Below are 25,892 nucleotides of genomic sequence, written 5' to 3'. Positions count from 1 at the left end.
AGAATTTCTGACTTTAATTCTCAGCATGGAGTTCTGTACTCACCTCTCTTTGGCACTCAGGTCACCATCTCCAGAGCCTGCAACAAATGAACTTGACGGTATGTCATCAACACAGAGCAGCAAGACACACACACAGGCCTTAGTGCTTAATGACATTAGATTATCAGAAAAACATTTATTTTTGTATGCCCTAAAGAAACTGCAGTGTGTAGGTACTCTGTCATGTAGGACCATCATCAAATTAGCAGTTTTATCCAACTTGGAAGAACCTGACAAACAACACATCCTTTTCTCCATGAAGAAAATCCTACAGGTCATTTCACTTATCTTTGAAGTAGACTATTCAATAACAAAAGAGTGGGGTCTTACATTATAGTGCCGGGTTACCCAGTGCCGCACAGATTCATTACTGCTACACAAGGAATAACTGTCCTCCCAGAAATGGAAGGATTCTGTGCCTCTTAGCAAAGCCTGATGGCTTCCAGGAGACAATTAATCACTGAAGAACAAATAATATTCACAGCAGTAGAGATTATGAGGCTGGGAAAGTTTTAACAACAGGTTAAAAGATAGAGGCTTCTAAACACTTGGCATATTAAAAGGAATGAGTATGTGTACAACTTCTTAAACCACTTGTGACTCAGTTGACTATAGGAACAAGACTACACCAGTTGCAGACAGAACTGAATTCCCATTTAGGTCAAAAATTCAGTGATTAAAAAACCCATTGCAACATGGGTTGTTGGTTTCATTTGGTGGTTGGGGTTTTTTTTATGCTTTAAACCTGTCCTGTAGATCTATATTTATGTATTTGACACTGGGCAGTACTCAACTATGGTAAAACTATTTCTTGAAGAATAAGGTGCATTTCTGAGAACTAATTTTAAGAAGTCAGTACATAAATTAGTACATTTAACAATCAGAGAAGAACGCTACTTGATGAAATGGCATTCTCTTTTCCAGAGATCAAATGTCTCAGATTTATTTAATCAAAGATATGATACAATTACAAGCCCATGCATTTCATAAAAATCTGAACTTAAAATTGTTATGGAACAAAATTTTAAATAAAGCATATACAGAAGTTTCTGGGTATTCAAGTGGACTGGTTAGTCTGAAGAAATATTATATGCAACACATGGCCAGAAGCAGATATTTATCTCTTTTCTCTCACTTATCTCTTTTCTTCCACCCCACACCTTCTGAAAATAAATCAAAAGTTGATTAACTCTGTGGATTAATTCCTAGGCATCAGCTCATAGTTGAACCCGTAATTCCACTTTCCATTGACTACACATTTATAGTACAACCTTTTATGCTGTTATTAAAAATAAATAAGACATTTAAAAAAGGTATCTAGTAAAACTATTTTTAAAATGTCCTTTATTCATTTAATATGTTGACAAAATTAAAATTTCTGTCTACTTAAATTCTTTTTTATCATTACAAGGTAATTCTTGCAATTCCAAAATGTTGAAAAATTTGGGTATTTCTATGTAATGAAACTGCTGGAGAAATCACAGAGAAGCTGCAACAGATTAACATGAAATAAATATTAGAGCTAATATTTAAAGGCACACAAATACTTCAAACACAAATGGTTTCAAATCTTTATTGTTTTAAAATTCTACATGTCTTTTACAATTACAATAATTTGTTACTTAAATGACTCTTGTATGGTTAATGTACAATGAGTTTTTTCCTGAAACTCAACCATGAAATACAATTTCATCAATATGATTTTTCTAAATAGATTAATACAAGATTTCTGTTTTGTTGAGAAGAACAAGTGCTTCACTTTCAACAAACGGCACAGGTGTCTTCCCTTCAGAATCTGTGTGATCAATCCATTGAAAGTGCTTTTGAAGATTGCAGATCTAACTGTGACTGATTTTCAAAATCAGTCTATCAAATTACAAGGGTTTTTTTAACATTAAAGAGCATTTTCATGTAATGAAACAAGCTGCAGTAGTTATTTTTATTCATCTACTGAGGCAAACTCATGTTGAAGAAAAATTATATGATTATCTGCATGCAATGAACACTCCTCTTTAAATAGCTGATGAATTTTACACATATAAAGAATCTGTTAAAGAGTGCAAGTACTTTGATAATGATTTCACAAAAGGACATATGCTGGTAATAATGGTAACTAACATTTAACATCTAAATATAAGCTAATGTATATTTAACAGGCAATTAACATGGCTAACAAACCATGTTTCAGGTGGTTGCCCTTCGAGAAAATGAACTCATTTGGTCCACACTCTTAAAGTTATCTGGGTAAAAAAAAAAAAAAAAATCAAAGCAGTTAGGGCCAGAGTTTTTGATGAATTTCTTGTTTCTAAAATGTCACCTGTTAAAAAGTAAGAGCAGTACATCAATGACGTATCTTGTCTCATGACCTCAGTATAAAAAGATGGCCTGGTATTTGAAGCGATGAATGAAAGCACTGAAGGACAAGTCAAAAAAAGAATGGAGACAGAAGGAACTAAAATTTTGTTGTGTTATACTTTCTTGTTCCATGGTACTGCTTTCACTCTGTAGAATTTTGTACCCAAAGGAACTTTAAATCTGTTTTGTGCCTACAAGAAAAAAAAAAAATGAAACAACAAATTAGAAACCCATGTGGGATTATTCCTCTGATTTTCAAATTTTTAAGCAGAAACTGATTCCCACCTCTCAGCGTTTACTAGACCCTTATGAGTCTGGCAAGGTTTGGGCAGTATGAATGCAAATACCTAATCCACTGTTCACTGAACCCTTTTCTAATTCCCCTTCTCTTGCTATTCACTGACGCAGAAGAAGAACAGGAATAGCAGAACTTAGGGTAATTTTCATCTAACTTGTTATGCAGAAAGTACTTGTCACAATTGTTACAAATATATAAACTGATTTTCTTCTCTATTAATTGCATATGATTTTCCATTACTATTTCCTTACCTTTTTTGCCTGGCAATATTCCTTTTCCATCACTTTTCCTAGCACCCAAGGTCTCCGAGATGCACCTGATGCTAAAGAGAAAATATATTTATTACTTTAGATAAGCAACTACAGGTAACAGGATATTACATTTCATTTTCATTAAAAGTAGAAATTCTTAAAAAAATCAATTTTTTTAATAAATGAACAAACATTAAGTTCAGATATCAAGACAGCTTACTGGCATTTTCAAACGAAAACTTGATTTTTCAGTTCAAATTTTGTTTTAAAAACTAATATTAGAGAAGACAATAGCAAATCAAAACTGAAACTCACTAATGAATCAAAATTATTCTCACTAACCAAGTCTGACCTTTTGGTCTGACTGAAGGCAGAAATTTCTTGAAATATTTCAAAGGACAAATTCTTATATACTCAGCTATTATTATTACTTTTACTGAAACATTTGATTATTTTTCTATATTAGTGATGGAAATTAGTTACTCATAAATAATAGTTTCAAAGCCCTACAAGTCTGTCAGTTTTGGTTGCAGTCTTCTGAGAGTACCTGATACTGTTCAGAAAGAAGAGTGAAAAACCTCAATAATAAAGTGACAGATTAAAAGAGCAACAGTGGGCATAAATAAACTTCCAGCTTATATCTACTTCTTTAACAGTAAGTAAAACTATCACTAACCACAACATAAAGAAAATATCAAAATAAATAGAAGGAAAAAAAATCACATACCCTATACATAATAACCAAATCAATGCTTTTCTAAGTGTGACTATTTATGAGATACTGTATGTAGTGACTAGAACATGACTCACTCAAGAACCACACTTTGAAATTTTATTAGCCTTCAAGGTTAAACTGGCAATTAGTAGCCGAATAGATTCTGTTCTACTCCACACTCCTACCTACAATCAGTGCAAAGAACTCACACATGGACTGAACACTCAACAGCTAATATTTAAATTACAAAAACCCTTTTTTTAATTAGAATTTGCTGGGCTGACAGGTTTCATTGATCTAACAGAGATAGTGAGAGAGATGCAGGGTTCTTTTCCCTACATCTGCAGATGGAAATTTCCATAACCCAAAGGGACAACACTGAAACCATGTGGTCCTTCCTTAACCAATTTCAGTGTTGTCATAACATTTTAAGCCATCGTAATGTAAGTAGAGACATCCAATGATAGCTTAGATCCCTGATTAGGGATAGGGATCTAATAGTTTAGGGATCTACCTAATAGTTTAGGTAGATCTATACAGAATTAACAATTTGATATGCCTGTTAATATAAAAGGTCAGGTTTAGATGCAACATTTTGGCAGCCCTTAAAACAATAATTTGCATTACCTAGATCCATATCAATTTTAGCCTATCGCAAATACAACTGGTGTTCTGGACTTCATTTTTCCCCACTTCCCTGATGGAGGAATAGAATCAAGAAGACACGGTTTCCTGAAGCACCGAGACAGCGACAAATGTGTTCCTCAAGCAAAAGGTAAGTCTTCACTGGTTTTTTTATGTGCGGTTTCTTCAAATCTGAGACTAACTAGTTAGCAAGTGGTAAGGAATGGAGCAAGCCAAGTCCATTTGAAAACAGGACAGTGAATTATGTACTCACAGTAACATACCAACTGACATGGTTTTTACATTATATATGTAAACCAATAGTATGAAAATCTACCATATTTCACATAGCTATGTATGCACTACTAATGCCATATAATGCCAGTTCAGAACATATTACATCTGTAACTAAGACAGGCATTCTCCCCTTATGCTTCACAGATGACACATGGCACACAACCTTCATCAGACTCAGAATTCAGATACGGACTGGCAGTCTTCTGGAGGCTACACAATTATTTAAGATCTATCATCTTTCATCATAACTGAAATCTATTGTGAGTCTGCTCATTGAAAATAATTTGACAGCTTGTGAGATGCAAAAACATGTAGAAAGTTTCACTTTAGAATGAATACTAAATTTTCTTTTAATGCGTATTCTTAGACATTTCCGAAAAGTTGGGAGCACAGGTGGGTTTGCAAAAAATACTACACATGACAGTTTAAAGACATTTACATGATTCTATTTCACGTAGCTCATAGTTTAGTGCAAAGCATTGCTATTTTTCCTCATTTAAAAAGATTTTGATTTAGCTATGTTTACACAGTTGCCAAAAACAGCCAAAAAAACCCCTTGAAGATTAAGGGAGAAAAAAAAGCAAATGTGCCATCAACATCAAAAAAACCATACAGAAAAAGTGTTCTATGAAAACTTATTAGCCTTGCTAAATACCATTTGAATTTGGTGGAAAAACAACCAGCAAAAATATTGCTTGCAAATCCCCATATACTGTTGTCTACATTTTGTTATTTATTATTCATGCTACTAAGTAGTTGAAGTAAGCTGATGGGAATGTTAACATACTCTCTGTGTGTACAAAAATGGCATTTTCTCCCCCCCCCTTTTTTTTTACAGCTTCTTTGAAGATGCAGATACTTTTCCCTATTTTTCCAAGATATTAACATTCATATAAATTTTTGATTAAAAATGTTCTGTCCTGAAAAATATTTTGCATTAGAACAAATAGCAAAAGCTACAAAGATAGCTGACAACTACCTGTATTACATGCTTCTCATATTTATCACATATATATTTATAAAATCACTTACTAAGCATTAGAAAGGGAAGACTGTTATTTGTAGGAGGAGTTAGTAATTGGAAGAAATCTGACACTTACCACACTCACCTGGTTTGAGATCCAGCGCAGCAAGGGACTCTGAGTGCAAGAAATACAAGGTTGGACTAACAGTGAACAACACATAGTTGTCATGCCTTTCATCCAAGATAATGAGAACCAAGTCGCCAACCTGAAAACTGGGGAAAAAAAATAAAATCACAGAACTTAAATAAAAAAAAGCATAGAAGCTTAAAACTACAGTAATTACACTTAATTACATTTTTTCCCCATGTATTGCACAGACTGAGACTTAGTTGAAGAGTAGAACAGATGTTTCTATTTGCTACACCAACATATACACATTTTACATTTTCAAGTCAACAAAACCAGGCTACCTTTTGAAAAGCGTTTTTGAAATGTACTACACCAATCAGCTCAAATTATTTTTTTTCAAAAGAACTGTCAGTTTTGCTTTAAGAAAAATAATCAGAAATGCCTAACAAAAAAAGAAAGTTTTAATTTTGCATTATTTCTATTAACCCAAAATTAAGGTAACCATCGCTATAGTAGTGTTTACAAACATTCTTTTGATGTTTTAAACTGAAGCTAATTAGAACATAGAAAAATACAGCAAAATATTTATGTACCTTTCAATCTTAAAATTTTAAGCACACAAGACAAAGAAGGAATGAAGTGCCCATTTTTAATCAAAGGATTAAAAGCAAAATAAACACTGTGCTGACTTTACATAAAAGGTTTTAAAAACCTGCTTCTTCCTGACACTAGGGTAACATAAGAAGCCACCAAGTTCTCATGCCAAGTTTCAGTAAAATAATTCAAAGAACTTTTTTTATCTCCAAACTTCTTTTCCACAGTGCAAATGTGTTGCAAGTAAATTATTTAGCCATTAACGAAATGAATTCTAAAATAGCTACAAATTAGGCATTAGATCATGAGGGGGGCTCTAAGAATAAATATTATTAGTCTTCTGGGGATGGGGGAGGAAGTTGCAAAGAAAGCAGAAAACTCTTCTTCATCAAAGGAGACTACATAGAGACAAATGAGTAAATCTAGAAAATTTAGCTCATCTTCTTTAAAGTTCACTTTTTGATTAAATAAACAATATTCCAGGCTTTTCTGTCTGGACTTATTATGAAGACTGGCTATATTGACTTAAAGACATCTCTATTGGAAAGACAACTTCTTTTGCCATGTTTCCTCCCAAACGACTACCAAGAGAGTCGCCAGAATATTCAGATTCTCAAGGGAAAAAAACAATCCTTCACACACTGATCTTGTTACAATAAAAATGCAAACTGGTGCAATTCAGAAAACATGAATGGAATAATCTGTGTTCGTTTTCTAACCAAAAAGATTTCTTATATTAATGAGAAGTTGTCTGTAGCTTTCATATTTTGCAAGGATATTTCTTTTTCCAGCAACAATTCTACATGCAGCTGCTAACAGATTGACAATACCTAACAAAATGTTTGAGTTGATTTAATTTCATTCTGTCAGGATAAGCCAAGAGTTTTGAAGACTTCAGGAGGTTAAAACTCCTCTCGTAATATAATACAGCACTATGCATATTCAAAGGTGAACAGATTTCTTTCTACTTTCTCTTTGCATGACTTCAAGGTTACAGATGAACAACGAGTAATCTAAAGGAAAACTCAGGGAGGATTCTAGAAATCCCATGAAGTATTATTGATATAACCTGTGTAAAGAACGCTACAGAATTCAAGCAAGTCACTGACATACAGAATTCAGAAAGGCTGGTTTTTCGTTTACAAATTTGTTTTCTAAAATTCGATTTACGCTCAACTGGGATGCTTCAATAGCTGATGGCTGAAATATAGAGAAGATCTATATATCTTTTCACCACAGAGCAAGAACAGAAGAATTGTGATAATCTTTGACTATACACTTATTTTATTGAAAGCATATCCACCTGTTGATAAGAAAATGAACATGTACTTACTCTCTAATTGCTATTTTTTCAGAATGTCTTGAGGATACTGATGACATGCTTTGGGACATCTATAAAAACAAAGAGAAAAGCTATAAAGTATTGACAAGCTATGATGAAATGTACATTACAGGTAAGAATATGGTAAGATAATTTTTGATTTCAAACAGTGTCTAGTCTTGCAGATTTTATATTCATTCAAAAAACAGCATACTTTTGTCATCCTGTTCTGTAGTGGGTTTGGCTGTTTGTGATTTGTTTTAGGGTTTCATTATTGCGTCTTTTTTTTTTTAAGACCTACATTTGATTATGAAATTTCTTGCATAACTGAGTTCTCCCTCATTATTTAAAACTAAGAAGGGCTTTCCAGATCAGTGCCAGTGAAGATTTATTCTGAGCATACACAAGATCTATGATACAGCTGTGCATGTAACACAGAAGCCACTGGCACTAGAAAAGGCTGATGGTAGAACACTGAAGGTTAAACATATTTGTTACAATTAAACTCTAGATGTTGAACTCAATATGTTTTCTCAGTTTTTCTAAGAACTGTCACAAAATCTGAAGTTTATTGTAATAAGACAGATCAGCACTCCCTGGAATAAAACTGGAGTCAAATCAACTAAGACCAAACGAAGGCTCAGTTATATGAGGTTTTGAACATAAGAATTCTCCTATATTTAAGTTCATTTAAATTAATGGCACATGGACTAACTTCAATAGGACAAACTAGACCTAAAAATAAATATAACTGTACACAAACTTTCTACAGTAACTATGAGAAATTAAAGTGGGTAACACTACTTTCTATCTACGAAGGAATACCTGGCCCACATGCAGGCAAGTAGCTAGAGAAGTTGATCTGACGTAAATGTATCCGTTTCATTACCCTTGGGTAACTTCCTTACAAAAGACAATTTATAATTGCTCCGGAGAAACTCTGACTAGAGGTCCTGCAGATTTTCCATTCATTCCTACTTCCTGGATTATTTATACAAGCTATTCAGATCTAGATTGCTCATACTTGAAGTTTAGCACATGATTTTTCAGCTGTAACTCAAATATTGCTCCCTACACCATATTTCCTATTGTCAATCTTGCCCTCTGCCTTCCCCAGAGGCAGCACCAGCCTGTCTTCACATGAGCTTGAAGCCTTTTCACAATTCAGTTTCTACATTTCTTCAAAGAATGAGTCCAAATTGAATGCGGTACAATACAAAAAGCTCTCAAATTCTGATGATGCTTTCAGCAGATTTCTTTAGAGGATCCAACTTCAGAGGTTTTTTTTTTTTGTTAGAGGCTACATTTGTCTTATTCACGTTGTACTTCTCTTTCTTGAAAAAGTTGAAGCTAGCATGAACGTTGTCAAATTTGCCTTGATTGTTCACAAAAGTGTCTGAGAATTCTTTTCAGATACCAAGATCAGAGATTTTCTTGCTATTTTAAAAACTAGAATAAGTGTTAAATTAAAATGCAAACTAGCCTGATTTCTGTATTTTTCCTTAATTTCTAATTTTAAGGCAAACAGAAGAAATGAGAATATTGAGAATAATTCCATTAAAACTTAGTAAAGAACGTTTTTATGAATACAGTTCTTATGGCCTTTACACAGAAAAAAAAGGTTCCCTTTCTCAGTAATTAATATAAAATAAAAAAATCCTGTAATAACACTCCTAGTACTAAAATAAGGTCCTTTTTATTTTTTATTCCTTGCAGAGGTAACCCACAAGTTCTTCTGCAAAATATAGTGACCCTCAAAGATTTTCTTTATTGAGCAGATCCCCTTCTAAGTTGCATATCTGAAGAAGCTTAATAGAAATAAACATTGATAATGTATATTTCAGTTTTATAAGTGCATTGGGAAGGAGAGGGAAAAAGGATGAAAACAAAAATAAAAATAAATTTATCTATAAAAAACCAGGTTATAAGTAAAGAATTGAAAAGGTATTAATTTCCTATGCCCAGTTAAAAATAAAATTTGAATTTTTCAGGGATCAATAAACTGCCAATTTCTCCTACGTGGCTTGGTATTAACCATAACAACAAAAAGAATCTTCTATTGTCTTGTACATTGCATTTTCTTCAATTTTATTTTACTCTGAGATGAAAAGGGATCAGAAATTTAGGAAATCCACAGAGGTTTAAAAATATGTCCAGTGCGTTTTGAGTTTCATCGTAAAAAACTACACTGAAATAACTTTTGTGCACTTCATTAACAATTGGAATAAAAACGTTCTTTAAAAAAGATGCTTTTAGATGTCTTGCAATACTTTCTCACACCCTGAACAAATATAACAGGTCCTAAGGTAGCTGACTTGAAAGGATGCTCTCCTTGAGCTTGTCAACAGAGTGGATGTCGTGAGTGAAGTGGAGATTGGTGGCCATCTTGGCCACAGCGACCACAAAGCAATCAAGTTTAAAATCTCTGTTGACAGGAGGAAAAGTGCCAGGAAAACCTGAGCTCTGGACATGAGGAGAGCAGACTTCAGGCAGCTCAGGGAATTAGTAAAGTGAGGTCCCCCAGGAAAATGTTTTTTTTCAGGTGCTGAGGTCCATCAGTGCTGGTCACTTTTCAAACATCACCTCCTAAGGGCACAGGAGCATGCCATTCCCAAATGGGGGAAGTCAAGCACGCGAGGCAGAAGGTCAGCTTGGCTGAGCAGGGATCTTCTCTTGGAAATAAGGCAAAAAAGGAAGGTGTATGCCCAGTGGAAGCAAGGTCAAGTGACACAGGAAGAATTCAGAGATGCTGCTTGTTGCCATAAGGAGAAAATTTGTGTGGCCAAAGCTCAGCTGGAGTTGAAGCTGGACAGAAATACGGGGGACAATAAAGAGCTTTTTCAAATACCTTAATGGCAATAGGAAGTATTGAAATACAATAATTGCCCAGTTAAAGGATGGGGATGGTCAACTCATAAACAGGGAGAGGGACAAGGCAGAGGTGTTTAACACTCTTTGCCTCTGTCTTCAACACAGATGACAGACCAAGGGGGTCTCAGTGCCCTACGAGAATGATCAGCTCTCAGTCAACCCTGAAATTGTGCTGAATCTGTTGCTCCAGCTGGATCCCTACAAATCTATGAGGCCTGATGGCATTCATCCCTGAATCCTCAAAGAGCTACTGATGTCAACGGACAACCTCTCTCAATGATTTTTGAGCGGTCTTGGGATTCTGGAGAGGTCCCAGAAGCTGGTGAACATTGTTCCGATTTTCAAGAAGGAGGACCCTGGAAACTACAGGCCTGTCAGTCTCACTTCAGTGCCTGGTAAAGTCATGGAAAAGATTATTCTGGGAAGTACTGAAAAACACCTGAAAGACAACAGTCATTGGTGACAGCCAGCATGGCTTCATGAGAGGAAAATCCTACTTATCAAGCCTGATTTCTTTTTATGACAAGGTAATCTACCCAGTTGACCAAGGGAAGCCAGTTGATGTAATCTTCTTGAATTTCAGTAAAGCTCTCAATATTGCCACTCACAGTACCCTTCTGGACATTTTGTCCAGCACACACATGGAAAAACACATCATGGTGGTGGGTGAGCATACGGCTCACAGGTCGAGCACAGAGGGTAACATCAGACTGGTGACCTCTCACTAATGGGGTTCCACAGGGCTCCATCTTAGGCCCTGGGCTCTTCGACATCTTCATAAATGACTGGAATGGATACTAAGCAAATTTGCAGATGACACAAAACTGGGACGAGCTGTTGACTCCTTCAAAGGCAGGTAGGCCCTGCAGAAAGACCTCAACAAATCAGAGGACTGGGCAATCACCAACCATACAAAGTTCAACAAAGGGAAGTCCCGGATTCTGAACCTGGGATAGGGTAACCTTGGATGCATGTACAGACTGGGGAATGAGATGCTGGAAAGCAGCACTGTGGAAAGAGTCCTGGGGTTCCTGGTTGATGGCAAGTTGAATATGAGTCAGCAGTGTCCCAGCAGTCAGGAGGGCCAACCATGTCCTTGGGGGCATCAGGAACAGCATTGCCAGCCAGTTGAGGGAAGTAATTGCCCCACTCTGCTTTGCACTGGTGCAGCCTCACCTTGAATATTGTGTGCAGTTTTGGGCGCCACAGTATAAGAAGGACATTAAGCTGTCAGAGAGTGTCCAAAGGAGGGCAATGAAGATGGTGAAGGGCCTTGAGGGGAAGCTGTATGAGGAGCAGTTGAGGTCACTTGGTCTGTTCAGCCTGGAGAAGAGGAGACTGAGGGGAGACCTCATTGCAGTCTACAACCCCCTTGTGAGAGGAAGAGGAGGGGTACGCACTGATCTCTGCTCTGTGTTGACCAGTGACAGAAACAGAGGGAATGGCCTGAAGTGTCAGGGGAAGTTTAGGTTGGATATTAGAAAAAGGTTATTCATCCAGAAGGTGGTTGGGTGCTAGAACAGGCTGCCTAGGGAAGTGGTCACAGCACCAAGCCTGACAGATTTCAAGAAGCATTTGGATGATACTCTTGGGCACGTGGTCCTGTGCAGGGACAAGAGTTGGACTCAATGATCCTTGTGGGTCTCTTCAAACTCGACATTTTTCACAGAATATGCTAATTTCTACTGGAGAAGCTTATCAAACACTTCTGCTATGAACTGTAACTTCCAATTACACAGATATCAGTTTCTATCACACTTCTACATATCACCAGCCACTGAAAGAAGGCGAGATCATCATGGCCAGTCCAACCAAACCATGTATCTTGTTTCCCACACACAGTAATTTCTTAAAGACTTAAAGTTGAGACCTGCTAGCAAGGATAAATAAAAGGATTCATAGCCCAGGAATCAAGGGTGCTTTGTTACCATATTCTTTTTCCTGCCATAGGCATTGACTATTACTTAAGCATTTAAGACAATGGTTGTTTGCATTTCCAGTGGGAAAATAGGTAGAATTAAAAGTTTCACACCTTAAAAAGTGACAAGTGCAGTTTCCCCAAAACCATCTCTATGTTATTGCTAACACTCTTAATTAGGCTTAATGTAACTCTTGGAAACTGGCCGTCAATCTACCGTTGCTGAAAAACTGAGCCATGGAAATTAACTCCCTGTACCCCAAGCCTGAATGTTCTATGTTTTTTCTGGAAAAACTGTTTCTCTCCAGTCCTGATAATTCCCATCCTCTGAATCTTTTCCAAGAGAAGACTGCTAAGATGAGGTACTTTTGAAAGGTTATCAGGTTACTTACCTCTTGCCTTAACATTGAAAACATTTTTGAAATTAATAAATACACATTTTTAGATTTTAGCAGACAACATTTTTTAGCTTTCATTTTTTCATGAGACTTAAAACAGGCCTTGCACAAATACTTACCAATCTTTGATTTAATCTCTTATTTTCCTCTTCTTTCAACTGCAAAGTCTGAAAGAAAATCTCATCTGATGAGCTAACTAGTACACTTTATACAGTACAAACATTTAAAAAAAGGTTTTATATTACTAGAGCCCGACTACTTACACAATACTACAGCTTTCAATTCTAAAACAATTATCAAAATATATTTTGAATAAAGACATGTAAAAAAAAAAATTGAAGTCTATCAATTATCCAGTGCTACAAAACCCACTACTACTAAGCTGTATTTACCTCCATACTCATATTTTCCTTTTAGTTAGAAAAACAAGTCACTGATAGAACAGCAAAAGAAATGTAATATATTACTACATTAAAGCTTCTACTCACGACAAATCCTTTATAATCAGATGATAGAATAAATCAGGTAAGCACTTCTGCCAGTAACATCCAGGCACTTGCATCATAGAGTGCCATAATGCATCAACAGAAAACACTACTTTTCTCTGTCTGGTCAGAGATTTTAGTCCAAATGTTCTTAGAAAGCTGAAAGCTAAGGATACTGTTGTTTTGGTTTTTTACAGTCAACTTTAAAATGGCAACTGAGATGGAGTTAGACATGACTGGACAGTTAAAATTTTCTAGAATCTGAAATATTGTAGTGTAACGACTAGGGGTCAATCTTATCTTTTCCCCAGAATACAGCCTAAGAGAAATTATTTACTTCCATGAGAAAGCAGTAAATCAATTCTAATTCCTGTCCAGCTGCTTTGTATGTCTTATTTTGAAAAAGTAATCACAACTATTTTTTTACTGCAGAAATTCTCTGGATCAATGTCACCTGCCACTTCTAAGAAGAAATTACATCTGAGTCATTCACACTGAAGTCTACATAAACAGAACAAAACAAAGCTAGGACAAGAATAATGTACTAATACTTCTCTTGAATTACTTCAGTGAATTATACTGATCCAAAAAGAGTACAATGAAAAAACATGTCCTGAAATTATATTTACAATCCTTGCAGACACTGTCTTGCATCAGATCATATAACTGATGACAGCACAACTTCACACGCACATATTTATAAGTAATTAGTTGTAACACTTCACCTCCCAAACAATCTACTTACTCTTTCTAACAACATTATCCTCTGCTTTTCTTCAGACATATGGACATTTTCACTAAAAGAGAAAGAAAATGCATAGGTTAAAAATGAAATTTTTTTTCACGATCAAAAATATCTTTTCAACACACACCCCACCATCTTCACTCAGTGAAGTGTGCCATAATATTTGCTAGCACAGATGGAACGGCCCAGAAAGATACCTTAAGAATCAGCATTGACATCTCTGGCATGTTTTCGGGGATTTTTTTCTTTTCTTTAAACCAAGGAGCTTCTTTGTTGCAACAAGCCAGTGAACTTTCAGTCATTCATTAGTCTATCAAGTTAGATAGGGACGTTTCTTGGTATTTCACAATATCTTCAAGCCACCAGGATGAAAGATACAGCTCCAAATGCTTTGACAGTTAACTCCTGATAGTGCAGTTCAGCTCTGTGATGTCATATTTTCCTAGTCTGTAGTTTAAAGGCTATTGGGAAGTAGTTTAGAGTGCCCTGGGACCCTTTCCTAGAGACACTAATGTGAACTTGCTAATTGTTTCCATTTATCTGTCTCATAAACTGAACACTGGTCATGATAAGACAATACTCACATCGCAATAAGAAATTTCTTAAGAATATAGAGAGCAATTCCTAAAACAATTAAAAGGTATTTTAAAAGCAGTTTAATAGGGAAGAAGCAATGCATTTTATAGTCCAAACTGATTTGCTTGGTAAAAGAAAATAGAAGTTTTGGGATGAAATATGTCAAGCAAACTGCCAAGTAGAACTTGTAGCAAATTATAATTAAGCCATGCTAATAATTACCTCATTTCAGCTAAAAGCTTGTTTAGCTCTCATGTAATAGGAAGTAGTCAACATATATCTGTATTAATTTCTGTATATTACCTGACTTTTAATACACTGAGTCATAATTTTTTTGTTCACAAGCTTACCTTTACAATTATTCTTTTTTGTAAATCTGTTTTGAGAGTTCAAGACTGGAATGATTACTGTAAGAAACATCTCTCCTTCTAATGACAGGGTACTTCCTTATTTTATTATCAGTGCAAGCTTAGTTTGGTAAGCAACAACTGTTTTCATCCTCACTTCCACAAAGCTATTTAGTTCTCTGGGTATGCAATTCTGGGTTAGGGCAGCATACGTCGTGATGGACACTGATTAAGTGAATGGAAGTGTATCTGACAACTCTGCTTTTGCTCCTCTGGCAAAAACCTTGTGTCTTTCCCAGTCAGGTTCATTGCTTCTGTAAAAGGTATGGAGGAGAAGTCTGGGATTGTTCAGAAAGCTAGAGGCATGAAAGTGAGACACTGTTCAAAAGGTATGTTCGTAACACGTAGCCACCCAACTCATTCACTATCACAGTTCTTCTTCTGTTTAACTTACACTTGGTATACTTCAATCTATTTTTTCATCTCATGACTGTGAGGCCAAGTTTCGGCTTTAAGTTGTATACTTATAAGTCATCCAACTCACACATTTCTGATGATTGTGACACCACAATTGTATGTTCATGTACATTTAAAAGAATAATTTTAGGAGGAAAGGTGGAAAGAGTGTTAAACATGCCCATTTGTACTCCACAACAGCCAACAGCGTACGCGTCTAGAACGGGTGCGTGCTTTGTGCATTTCTACTACAATGCCCCATACTTACTGCACAGCCATCATACTGGTTTCCATTGTGGAGTCCATTCTCCCTTCAGCCCCAAAGTCAGAAACCAATCTGTCTGTGTCAGTGGGAACATCAGCTGCACAGGCTCCACAAGCTTCTGATGCTGCTGCCGAGTAGGTTGATGGAGAAAAATTACTACTTCTCAGTTTATTAACTTCTTCTTCAAGCTTCTTCTTCTCTTCAAGCAAGCGAGCTCGGTCTTCAGAAAGTGTTTCAATCAAATCTATGACACAAATAAACAGAAATGCTTTTGACAACAGCAAGCACTAAGGATCAAAACCAACATGCAGCGAATAGAATAGTCCTATTAGAGAAGACAAATACTTCCGAAGAACTTTGCTTACCCTTATCTTTTTCTTGCTGTTGTGTAAGCACTTTTAATTTGTCACTAAGATCATTAATTATATTTTCTTTTTTCATTTTCTCTCTTGCCAGAACAGTGTTAAAGTTGGTCTGAAAACAGAAAGGAATTATTACTGAAATAAGAAATGTACTGTACAAATATAATGCAAAATACATCACTGGAACAAAAAAGTACAAAAGACAGCATGCATTTCAGTTTTCTAAATTATAATTAAAAAAAGGAATCAAAACTTGTTTACTTATTGCTTTGGTGAAGAGATACAATGCCTGCAACATTTTGATGTTTCTCCATAACAGTTTTTTAAAATTTATTTTATTTTTAACTCTCTCATTCCCCCAGGCCCAGTACACACAAATAGTACAATAAAGAAATCATTACAAAAAATAATTTCCAAGTTGCTGTTTTCTTCTTTAATTATAATACTTTATATTTCAGTTAATGTAAAATAGCTGTACGTTTTGTATGTAAAACAGTTACTTTAAAGATTAAAATTATTAAGACAAAGCTGAAATGAATCAGGATATGTTACATACAATAACAAAGAAAAATATTAATATACTGTAATCTAAACAATACATTTCAAGTCATGCATTAATTGCTCAGGGAACAATTAATTAATGCAAAAGAGATACAGGAATCCTGGTTAATAGCTTGAATAAGTGAACATAAAAAACAAGGCCAGCATAGCCGTCAGTCTCAATCCAACAACTCTTTCTGTTTATTCAATCTTCCTACTGATCATTACACCCTCACCCCTTTTAATCTTACTGTGCTGCTGAAGAGAGACAAAAACTACCAACACCACCTATCAAAATGATATTTTAAATTAATTTCACTTTTTCAGTGAATTTTAAGATTGTCTTGACCTATCCATACCAACTCTCAGTCTTAAAATGGAAAATATTTGGCAGGCTACACACTTTACATAGTGCACAGCAGCCTTTGGCATATGTTTGCATAACAAAAACTATCAGACTACAAACATAAGGAACACCTTTAAGAAAATTTCACAGAGGAAACAAATAATGACAAAAAAGACAAAGGTGGGGTTAAATACTCAAAATATTCAATAATCAGCAGAGCCAGTGTGGTTAACTGTTAACACTGACTGATACACCACTTTTCTGGGTTTAAGGTATTTGTTTGCTTGGTTTTGTTGGGGTGGTTTGTTTGTTAATAAAAAGTTTCAGCTTTCCCCAGAATTTGCTGTGAATGCCTCAGAACCTTCCCTTCCATGTTCTGCTGCAAAAATGAAGAATACTATTAGACAATGAGTAAAATGGAATAGTAAGGAATACTGTGATGAGAAATAAATCTAATAGTTACCTATGTAGGAAAAAAATTCCCGTTAGATTTACCATGTAAGGCTCACCTCAGTATTAATGCTTGCAGTCCAAGAATTTCAATAATATTCCTTCTTTATAGCTGTCTGCAATTTTGTGTTCTATGCACCAAGTGATTCATAGCATTCACCAAGCTGGTTGATCACTACCCTGTCTCTTTGTCCTTATTTGATCCCACCATAGCTAGAGTACGTAGAGGTGCTTAAAACAGAAAATCCTCTCTCGGTGTTTAAATGCAACAAAGCTGTAGATAATAGCTGTTGCTAACAGAGATTTAATTTAAGAACTCAAGATGTTTTGAAAGGAAGATGTGTGGATACAGATATAAAATATTAATCTAGTGCAGTATGATTTTGTATCAAGGTGTGGAGTATATAGTGTTTCTAAGTTCATTATGTAAAATACAGTGTTAGCTTTAAACTTAAAACACCACCTGTCCAGGCAAACAAGGTTTAAAAGCCAGTAAGCAACATTCCAAATCAATTAGTATTTCAAATATATAGTGTTGTCCAAAATTTTGTAGCAACTGGTATCTTTCTGCAGTTAAAGAGATGAATGAATAAAAATTTCAAGTAAAAGAAGCCACAAAAATTGAATCTGGATAGCCCAGTTTCTTTGTCAGTTTTTTTATTTTTGGGTTTGTGGATTGTTTGGGGCTTTTGTTTGGTTTTGGGGGATTTTTTTTTGGGGGGGTGGTGTTTTTGGGTTTTTTGGTTGGTTTTTTTTAAATGTATAAGTGTTGGATTCCATTAACACATCATATCCTGGTGCAAACTTCCAGAATGTGGAAGTGTTACATAGCTGAAGAGAAAACCCTACTCCAACTTCAAAACAGCAAAAGAACACATAACTTTCATGGGAGCAAAAGTAATGAAATAAAAAGAATTAACTTTACCTGTTGTTCTGCAGTGAGTGATGTTCTGATGTTCTGCATTTCTTCATTCTTTCTTTTCTCTTGTTCTTCAAGTTGCTCCAAGAACTTCATTTTTTCTTCCTGAAGCTTCTCTTGAAGTTCAGCAACTAAAGTTGATTCAGCAGATGATTCAGCAGGAGGACTTAAAAGAAAATGTTTGGGCTTTAAATTTGCAGCATATACTGAGTCCCAGAGTACATGAAATAAGCAAACACACAAAAAGTCAGAAGTTCATTGTGAGACATTATTTCTGAAATATTTAATAAATACCGTATTACAATTATGTCACTACTATTCAATTTTACCTTTTAGTCATGAGCATCTCACCAATTCTTACTCTTGGGCATTCTGTTTGTTTAGTGTACTACACTGGCTAACTGAAGTTTTGTTGAGGGGGAAGGCTTTCGTTTACACTTTTCTAAACATAACAGAAGGTGTGGAAAGTGGTAAAAAGAACAAAAAACGATCAACTTCATGAAGATTCTCAGTATATCAAAATACAACACCTTCAAAACTCTCACATAATTAAAACAATTAAGCAGTAAATCCGATGCTTAGGAATCCAGAGACAAAACTCAAAACTCTGGATTGCAAAATCTGGAGGACAGCAGTAATCATAAAGGGACAAAAGCGTCAACAGTTATGGAGGCAAGAAGGATAATGATCTTAAATGGTTTCTGAAACAGACAATGTTACATAGGTCAAGTATTTTCCATCACTGAGGCAAAAACATTAACTATGTTCTTCTCTGTTTTGGCTTGAGTTATCAAGAACCACCACTGAAGAATTTCAGAATAGAGAAATCCCTTTGTTGGGTAACATTTATGAAAACTTGTATTATTTTAAATTTCTATTATTCTTCTACACCGGAATCATATTTAAACCCAAATCTTTTAGCTGCACTAAACCAAAGCAGGAATCATTTGCCTCTCAAATAGGCTGCCTGGACTACTGACTACAAATGACAGCCAGGTAAAAGATATTCTTGTTCTTCAAAGAATGCTCCCACATTACTAGTTTTTACAGCTCATCACTGTATCAGGCTTTAGGTTTACAGATTTAATCTGCAAAGGTCTTGACAACTACAGCACTAGTGACAATGCCTAACTTTTTTATTGTTTTCAAGATACCAAAAGCACATATCTTCACATTGGGGTTTCTTTGCAAGTAAACAGTGTACTACTCTAAGATGAAAGAGGACGTATTTAACAATGCTGCCACTGTTCTGTTACATGGGCATATACTGAAGACACAAACTATTATGCAGCAGCTAAGCACTCAAAAAGCCCTTAAGAAGCTGTAAATAAAAGAGCTCTGAAAGCCAACTGAAGTTCTTAGAGTGGCAAAACAACCTTTGATATTCCAGAAATCAGAAGTAAAATAAGCAGAGAACAAAGTAAGTCATGAAAAACCCAAGTAAATCTTTTTTTGATCCACAGAAAAAACATTTTTGTGCCTGAATAAATTCCAATTTATTTCTAAACGAAGCCTAGCTAAGGGAGAAAGAGCATGTGTTCTCTGAAGAAGCTTCACTACTGTAGAAGTGACAGAAGTGGATAGACAATACCAAGGCTGGAAAATACCAAAAAAGTAATTCCTTTTTCAAAGCAGTCAGGATTCCTATTTTATCTTTAATATCCTTTGTAATATTATAAATCTTTTAACTGATCAGCAAACTGCTTAACAACAAACGTCATTAGAGAAATTGTCATTTTCAGTTGGCTAGTACTACATAAAGTAAATAGGAGAGTTACAAATGCCTTGCAGTTTTATTATCTTTCCTAATCAAAACCACTTGATTTTCAGACACACCAAAACACGTTAATTTTCATACATTGGTAACGCATGATCACAAACATTTCCTTGTCGCCTCCAAATATTTTTTTTAGTTTACATGAGAGTTCAAAAACTAAACTCCTGACACCAGTGCATACTCCAGTCAAACTTAACAATCCATCTCTCTGTCTGTGCCTTCTGAATGGATAATCTAACATTACTCTTGCAGAAAAGAATGTTTGTCTCGCAAACATATAGGCATGCGCCAAATAAAAGTTGGTTTCTACCATTACAAGTTAACTGCTTAACAATGACTGAGGATAACAAGTCAGCTTGAGTTACTGACATAGCTAGGGGTCTTAGGAACTCAAAAATCAAACAACTAAACAGTGACTTGGAAATATTAACACAGATTCACTCAATAAACATGATCTCTGGAGATAAAACATAGAATGTCTTGATTCCTAGAGAAAAAAACTAACAGCAGAATAAAGGCATAAAAAGGAGCCCTAAGAGGCAATAAATATTTCAGTGTCACACTAAAAATCAAATTACTTGACAGAAGTTATAACAAACTAACAGCACTTCTTCAGACTGAAGTAGATAATATTTCCTTGAAATAAGTTATTATCTGTTTTATCCAGTTTGGATAAGAAGATACACAGCTGTGCTCAGAAGTTCAAATTTAAGTGTAGGTGGATTTAAAAAGTCTGATGACACAGCTACATCTTTTTCCTGTTGAGTCAAGTTTTTCAAATTTGTACAGTGCATTAACATACAGAAAAGGAAAAGAAGATAAAATTTATCATTCTTCTTCTCATTTCATCATATTTCATTGAGAGAATATTTCCTTCAAGTAAAAGAAGGGCTGTTCTTAAGTTTCATTATATTCTAATCTTAATTCAAAGAATGTGATATTACCTTGATGCATTTTTTCATACGTTGACATAAAACAGACACTAACACAACATCATTTAATGATGGATATGTTTGCATATGAAAATCCTGAGGTAGCAGACAACTCAAGTGAAGCAGATACTCCCATTTCCCTTGCAATGGGTGAAAGTGAATTGTGTGCATGTTGGACCCTCTGCATAACTTCCTCTCTGCTTTATTTTTTTAACATTCCACTGATATTTGAAAGTTAAAAGCTAACTTAAGTCTGTACTCATGTTTTGCAGTATTATTCTGGCTTTTATGCCCATTCTGTCCATTTTATTGATCTTTTCCCATTTCACACACTTGGTATATCCTAATACCTACGAAAAAATTCTCTATTTAGGTATTTTACAAATAAGATCTATCTGCTGCATTCATTTACACTACAAAAACATAAATGACAAATTTCTAGCATTTCAAAATAAAATACTACTGGTAAGCATTAGTCACATTGAAAAATTCTACTATTTCCATTCCATAACAACATAATCTAGTCTGCTGAGAGGCATTACAAGCCAATAAGTAGATAAGATACAAGAAGTCAGAAAGAATAATTCTACGCATGCTTTGCAAGGGGAAAATGTATTTTTCTTTTAAAAATGAAAAATCTCTGCAGAAATTAACAAAGAAAACCAATGACATTAGGATGTTCTTAAAGATTATGTTGCACATTTGTGCTTCATTATGGAGCTCAAACTGAAGACCCTGAAATACATAAATGGAGTAGCAAAAGTCAATGGAAGTCCAGGTGGTCATGGGACAGTTCTCAGCCAATCTTATATAAATTCCAACACAATTTTCCATGACACCATTATCACCAACCTGGTGTATAGTCAGCCAGTAAAAGAAATTTACCAGCCTAACCTAAAACCTAAACCACTGCATGCTGCTACAGTGCAAAGGATGGGAAAGCAGCAGGGCAAAGGATGCGAAAGGAGAGCTGAGAACACAAAAATCGGAATTTCAAGTAACCTGCTATTGTAGAAACACTTCTTCAACGTAGCGTTACAAGACCAAAATAAAAAAACCTTCATTGCTGTCTGGAAATAATATTGTATAAAATATTTTATAATCTTTGAGATTAACTACAGACATGTGAACACCATTACCTATAAAATGGAAGTAACTTGAAATGTGAATACAGAAAGCAACCCAGATAAACACTGTTACATAGAAATTTTACTTACTGCATAGTGCATCATGAATATACCACATTGATTACTTTAAAATACTAGGAAAACACAGTAACTTAATTATTACAGTACCTCCGATTTACTTGCATCTCAAGTTGTTGTATTTTTTCCAAAAGCCCTTTTTCAGCAGCTTCCCTCTGTAATTCAAACTCTTTACAAGCAGTTTGTACTGCATCTTCTTTTTCACAAGTGAGCTTCTGAATGAGCAACTGCCTGTCTTGTTCTTGGTTAGATACTAACAGTTCTTTCTCTTCTTTTAGCTTACGGATAATTGCTTCATATTTTTCCTGCTGCTCACAGAGAGACAATTTTTCTGTTTTTTCCTTTTCTAGGGCACTCATTTCCAACTCTAACTTATTCTGTAGTTCTGTTATTTGCTCTGAAAGTCTTTTTTCTGCCTCAGCAGTTTTTTTATGAAGAAGCATTACTTTATTTAATTCAGTTCTAAGCAAATTTGATTCTTCTTCATATCTATCTACTAGCTCAGAAATGCACTGATCTTTCTCAATTGTCATCAGAGTCCTTAGTTCTGATAAGCCCACTTGATATTCATCACTGCTAATTTGTATTTTATTGTTTAATTTATCTATCTCCTTTTTTAAGCTTTCTGTTTCCTTATCGATCTGAGATCTTAAGGTCTCTTGTTGCTGGTTTCTGCTTTCTTCCAAAAGAAGCTTCATTTCATCAGTTTCTGCCTCTTTCAGGGCAAGTTCAACTTCTAATTTGCACCTCAAATCAGACAGATCTGAAACCTTGAGTTGTAACTCTTCTACTTGTTGTTGTTTCTCCTGCATAACTACTTCATGAGATTCCTGCATTTGTTCAAGTCTATGCTGGTTCTCTTTTTTTAATTTATCCAAACAGTCCTTGTGCTCAGCTAGCACCTTCTCAAATTCCTGTAAATGCCTGGCTTGTAGGTTGCTTTCCAGTTCTTTTAAATGGCTTTGCTCTAAACTCTCGAGTTCTGCCCTCAGGAGTTGTAGTTTTTCATTGTTTTCAACATGAAGCTTTTTCAAGTCTTCGAGTACTATTTCACGTGACTGCCTCAGTTCCTTAATTTCAGAATTTTGTGTCTCCATTTGGCATTCTAATTCAAGTAATTTCTGGTCTTTTTCATTCTGGAGGCAAACTACAGCTTCTTTTTCATTTTTTACCATTGCAAATTCATCATTCTTATTCTGAAGAACTTCCTCAAGGCCTAATAAGTCACCTTTTAATTTTTTAATCTTCTTTTTATTTTCTTCACCATCCTCCAATAATTTATTAATTTTAGTTTCATATTCACTTTTCAAAGACTGTAATTCATTTTGATGCTTATCATTTAGTGTTTTTTCAAGTTGAAGTTTTACCTTCTCAATTGTATTTACTATTTCTAAGGAAGTGCATTTTAAAGAATTAGAAAAGTCACACTGTTCTCTTTGTACAAGTGTTCTAAAGTGGCAAAGATCTTCTTTTATGCCTCTTAAATGTACCTTGGAGTCTTGGGCAATAACCCTACACTTCTCCACACAAACATTGAGAGAAGCATTTTCTACTGAAACATCCTTTACACAAGAACTTGTATCTTGCATACGTCTACTGTCTATTGCATTGATAACTGAAGAATAAAGAGATTCCACCATCATTTCTGGACTTTGTGGGTCACTTATTACATTAGGAGATACCGGATTTTCCTCTATTACAAATTCATTTACTGCTGACATAAAGTCAGATTCTGGACTTTCTGCTAATGAATCCAAGTCTAACGATCCTTGCTTAAGAGCTTGCTCCAAGTGCGGATGGGCAATAGTTTCAAAATCAAATGTATGAGCATCAATGCTGTCTGGAGACAATTCTTCTAATGGAGCTGGGGGACACACAGAAGGACACAGGGGACCCTGAAGACTGAGTGATGGAGGAGTTCTTGAAGAGGTAGCAATTGCAGTTCCTGTTGTACTTTCCATCCTTGGTGTGGTAGCAGATTGTGGCGAAGCTTGGCTATTGGAGGCCTACAAATTATAAAATACGAATTCAACACTCAACAAAGTGATAAGCAAAACTGTTAATATTAAAAATTGATTAAAAATTACCAAGCAAAACAAGAACTTTAAAAACAAAAAATTAAGCCTTATTATTTTTAAGAGTCCAAAATATGTACTACTAAAACTTAAGTAAAAAATTGCAGAAATTCAGAAAGATTTTTTATTAAGTTTCAAAAAAGCCTAATTTGTAAACACATAAATATTAAACGTTCATCTAGCCAAAAATCCTACATAGATCACATTCAACTGTGGAAAGGACTGAAACATAATTTTGGATGACAATAAAATGAAGTAATCAGTCAGAAATAGGCTTTGTTTTCTAACAGCCTATTGAACTCAGTTTTCCTAATAATTTTGTTACTAAAATATTTTTATTTTGTTATTGCCAATCCTGTTATTAAAAAAAGCATTGTAACCCAGTCATTATTAACATACCCAACTAAGGCTTACAAAAAGCTTTACTATAAACAAAAATGCTGTCTACTAACATATTAAAAACATGTATGAATTGTTCTGCATGTGAGAGTGTAGAACTAGTACATAATGAAGAGCACATTCTAATTAAAAGCAACATTCTGACCTTTCAGAATGCAAGACATCACAAAAAAGCCAGAGTGGATTTTTTTTCCCCTTCATGCACTCCCATAGATCCCAATTTTTGTCATTTTGCCTCTAGACCCTGGATACCCCCAAACCTGATTCTGTAGCACCAGATCCTTCAATATTCAGCTGAAAAGCTAACGGTTAGAATAAACACGCATAATAATTCATGAGTAACACCACCTTGTAAACCAAAAAAAGATTAGTTAAAGCTTCTCCACCTTCATGGGACTGTCCCCAAGTAATTCTGATCAATTCCAGTGCTTTGATTCCTAAAAGGCTAAAAACCCTCCTTCAAATCAATTTTTTTCAATTAATCGTGATTAGGTAACATTTTAAACCTAATTATCATCAGTTCTTGTTCAATACTATACGAATTATAAAGCAAGATCTCAAGTTCCAGTGCATACACTGCTCTAAATTGCATGTTTGAAGATGAATCTTTTCATGTTAGTTTTTATTGAAAAAACTTTTGCCATCCACTAAATTCAGCAACTTGACTGGCAACAGTTAGGGGAGCTTGGCAACAAATGGTCAGCAACAGAACTCCATAAAACCCCAGAAGTGACAGACATTGAACTGCCGGTGTATAAATATCCAATTTTTGTTTTCTCAATCTTTTACAAATGGTTGTTATCTAAAAAGGGACCCAATCCTCCTCTGTACTGTGCAAATGTTCTCTTAATGGAGATGTAGTGTGATTAACAATTCTCAACTCTGATTTAAGAATAATCTATTTCCAGCTCCAAAGCTCATCTATTTAGCATTTAAGCCTCACTCCATTAGCCTTTGCATCTTTATGAAAGTAAATCACACAATGATTTTGAAATTCAGTAATGAAAACCCACTATAAAAAAAAACTTGTCATAACATATAAAATATTGTCTTTATTTATCAAAAATGAAGAGGACATGAGATGAAAAATTAAAGGAAAATGCTCCTTTTTGGTGTTATTATTAGGCCAGGTTTAAGTATTTCTGAAGTATTTCCCTTGTGTTTAATTTCAACTTGTTGTTTATCTAAGAAAACAGAAAAATAAATGTTGAAGGATCCAGGTTGATACATGCCTGTAT

The 25,892-nt window shown here is 35.0% G+C and overlaps 1 protein-coding gene across 2 annotated transcripts in view; it reads right to left on the bottom strand.

Moving 5' to 3' along the window:
* Window positions 1-1,366: 1,366 nt before the first annotated feature.
* Window positions 1,367-25,892, bottom strand: part of RB1CC1 (RB1 inducible coiled-coil 1) — a 73,249-nt gene continuing 48,723 nt past the window's right edge. Inside the window, exons 15-24 of one of the 2 annotated variants that reach the window (XM_027728140.2) lie at window positions 22,271-24,186; window positions 18,273-18,432; window positions 16,015-16,123; window positions 15,653-15,893; window positions 14,006-14,057; window positions 12,895-12,942; window positions 7,601-7,659; window positions 5,680-5,816; window positions 2,944-3,014; window positions 1,367-2,585 (exon numbers count right to left, since the gene is read on the bottom strand). In XM_027728140.2, the coding sequence (XP_027583941.2) occupies window positions 2,508-2,585; window positions 2,944-3,014; window positions 5,680-5,816; window positions 7,601-7,659; window positions 12,895-12,942; window positions 14,006-14,057; window positions 15,653-15,893; window positions 16,015-16,123; window positions 18,273-18,432; window positions 22,271-24,186 (2,871 nt within the window). In that variant the 3' untranslated portion in view covers window positions 1,367-2,507. The remainder of the gene's footprint in view (window positions 2,586-2,943; window positions 3,015-5,679; window positions 5,817-7,600; window positions 7,660-12,894; window positions 12,943-14,005; window positions 14,058-15,652; window positions 15,894-16,014; window positions 16,124-18,272; window positions 18,433-22,270; window positions 24,187-25,892) is intronic. The other variant, XM_027728142.2, reaches the window with a different exon arrangement.

This window comes from Pipra filicauda, unplaced genomic scaffold, assembly GCF_003945595.2.
Source record: "Pipra filicauda isolate LSUMZ 115617 unplaced genomic scaffold, ASM394559v2 scaffold81_size6448238_pilon, whole genome shotgun sequence".
Taxonomy (NCBI): Eukaryota; Metazoa; Chordata; class Aves; order Passeriformes; family Pipridae; genus Pipra; species Pipra filicauda.
Note: the sequence above shows the minus strand (reverse complement) of the source record. Positions and strands in the feature narration are given on the sequence as shown.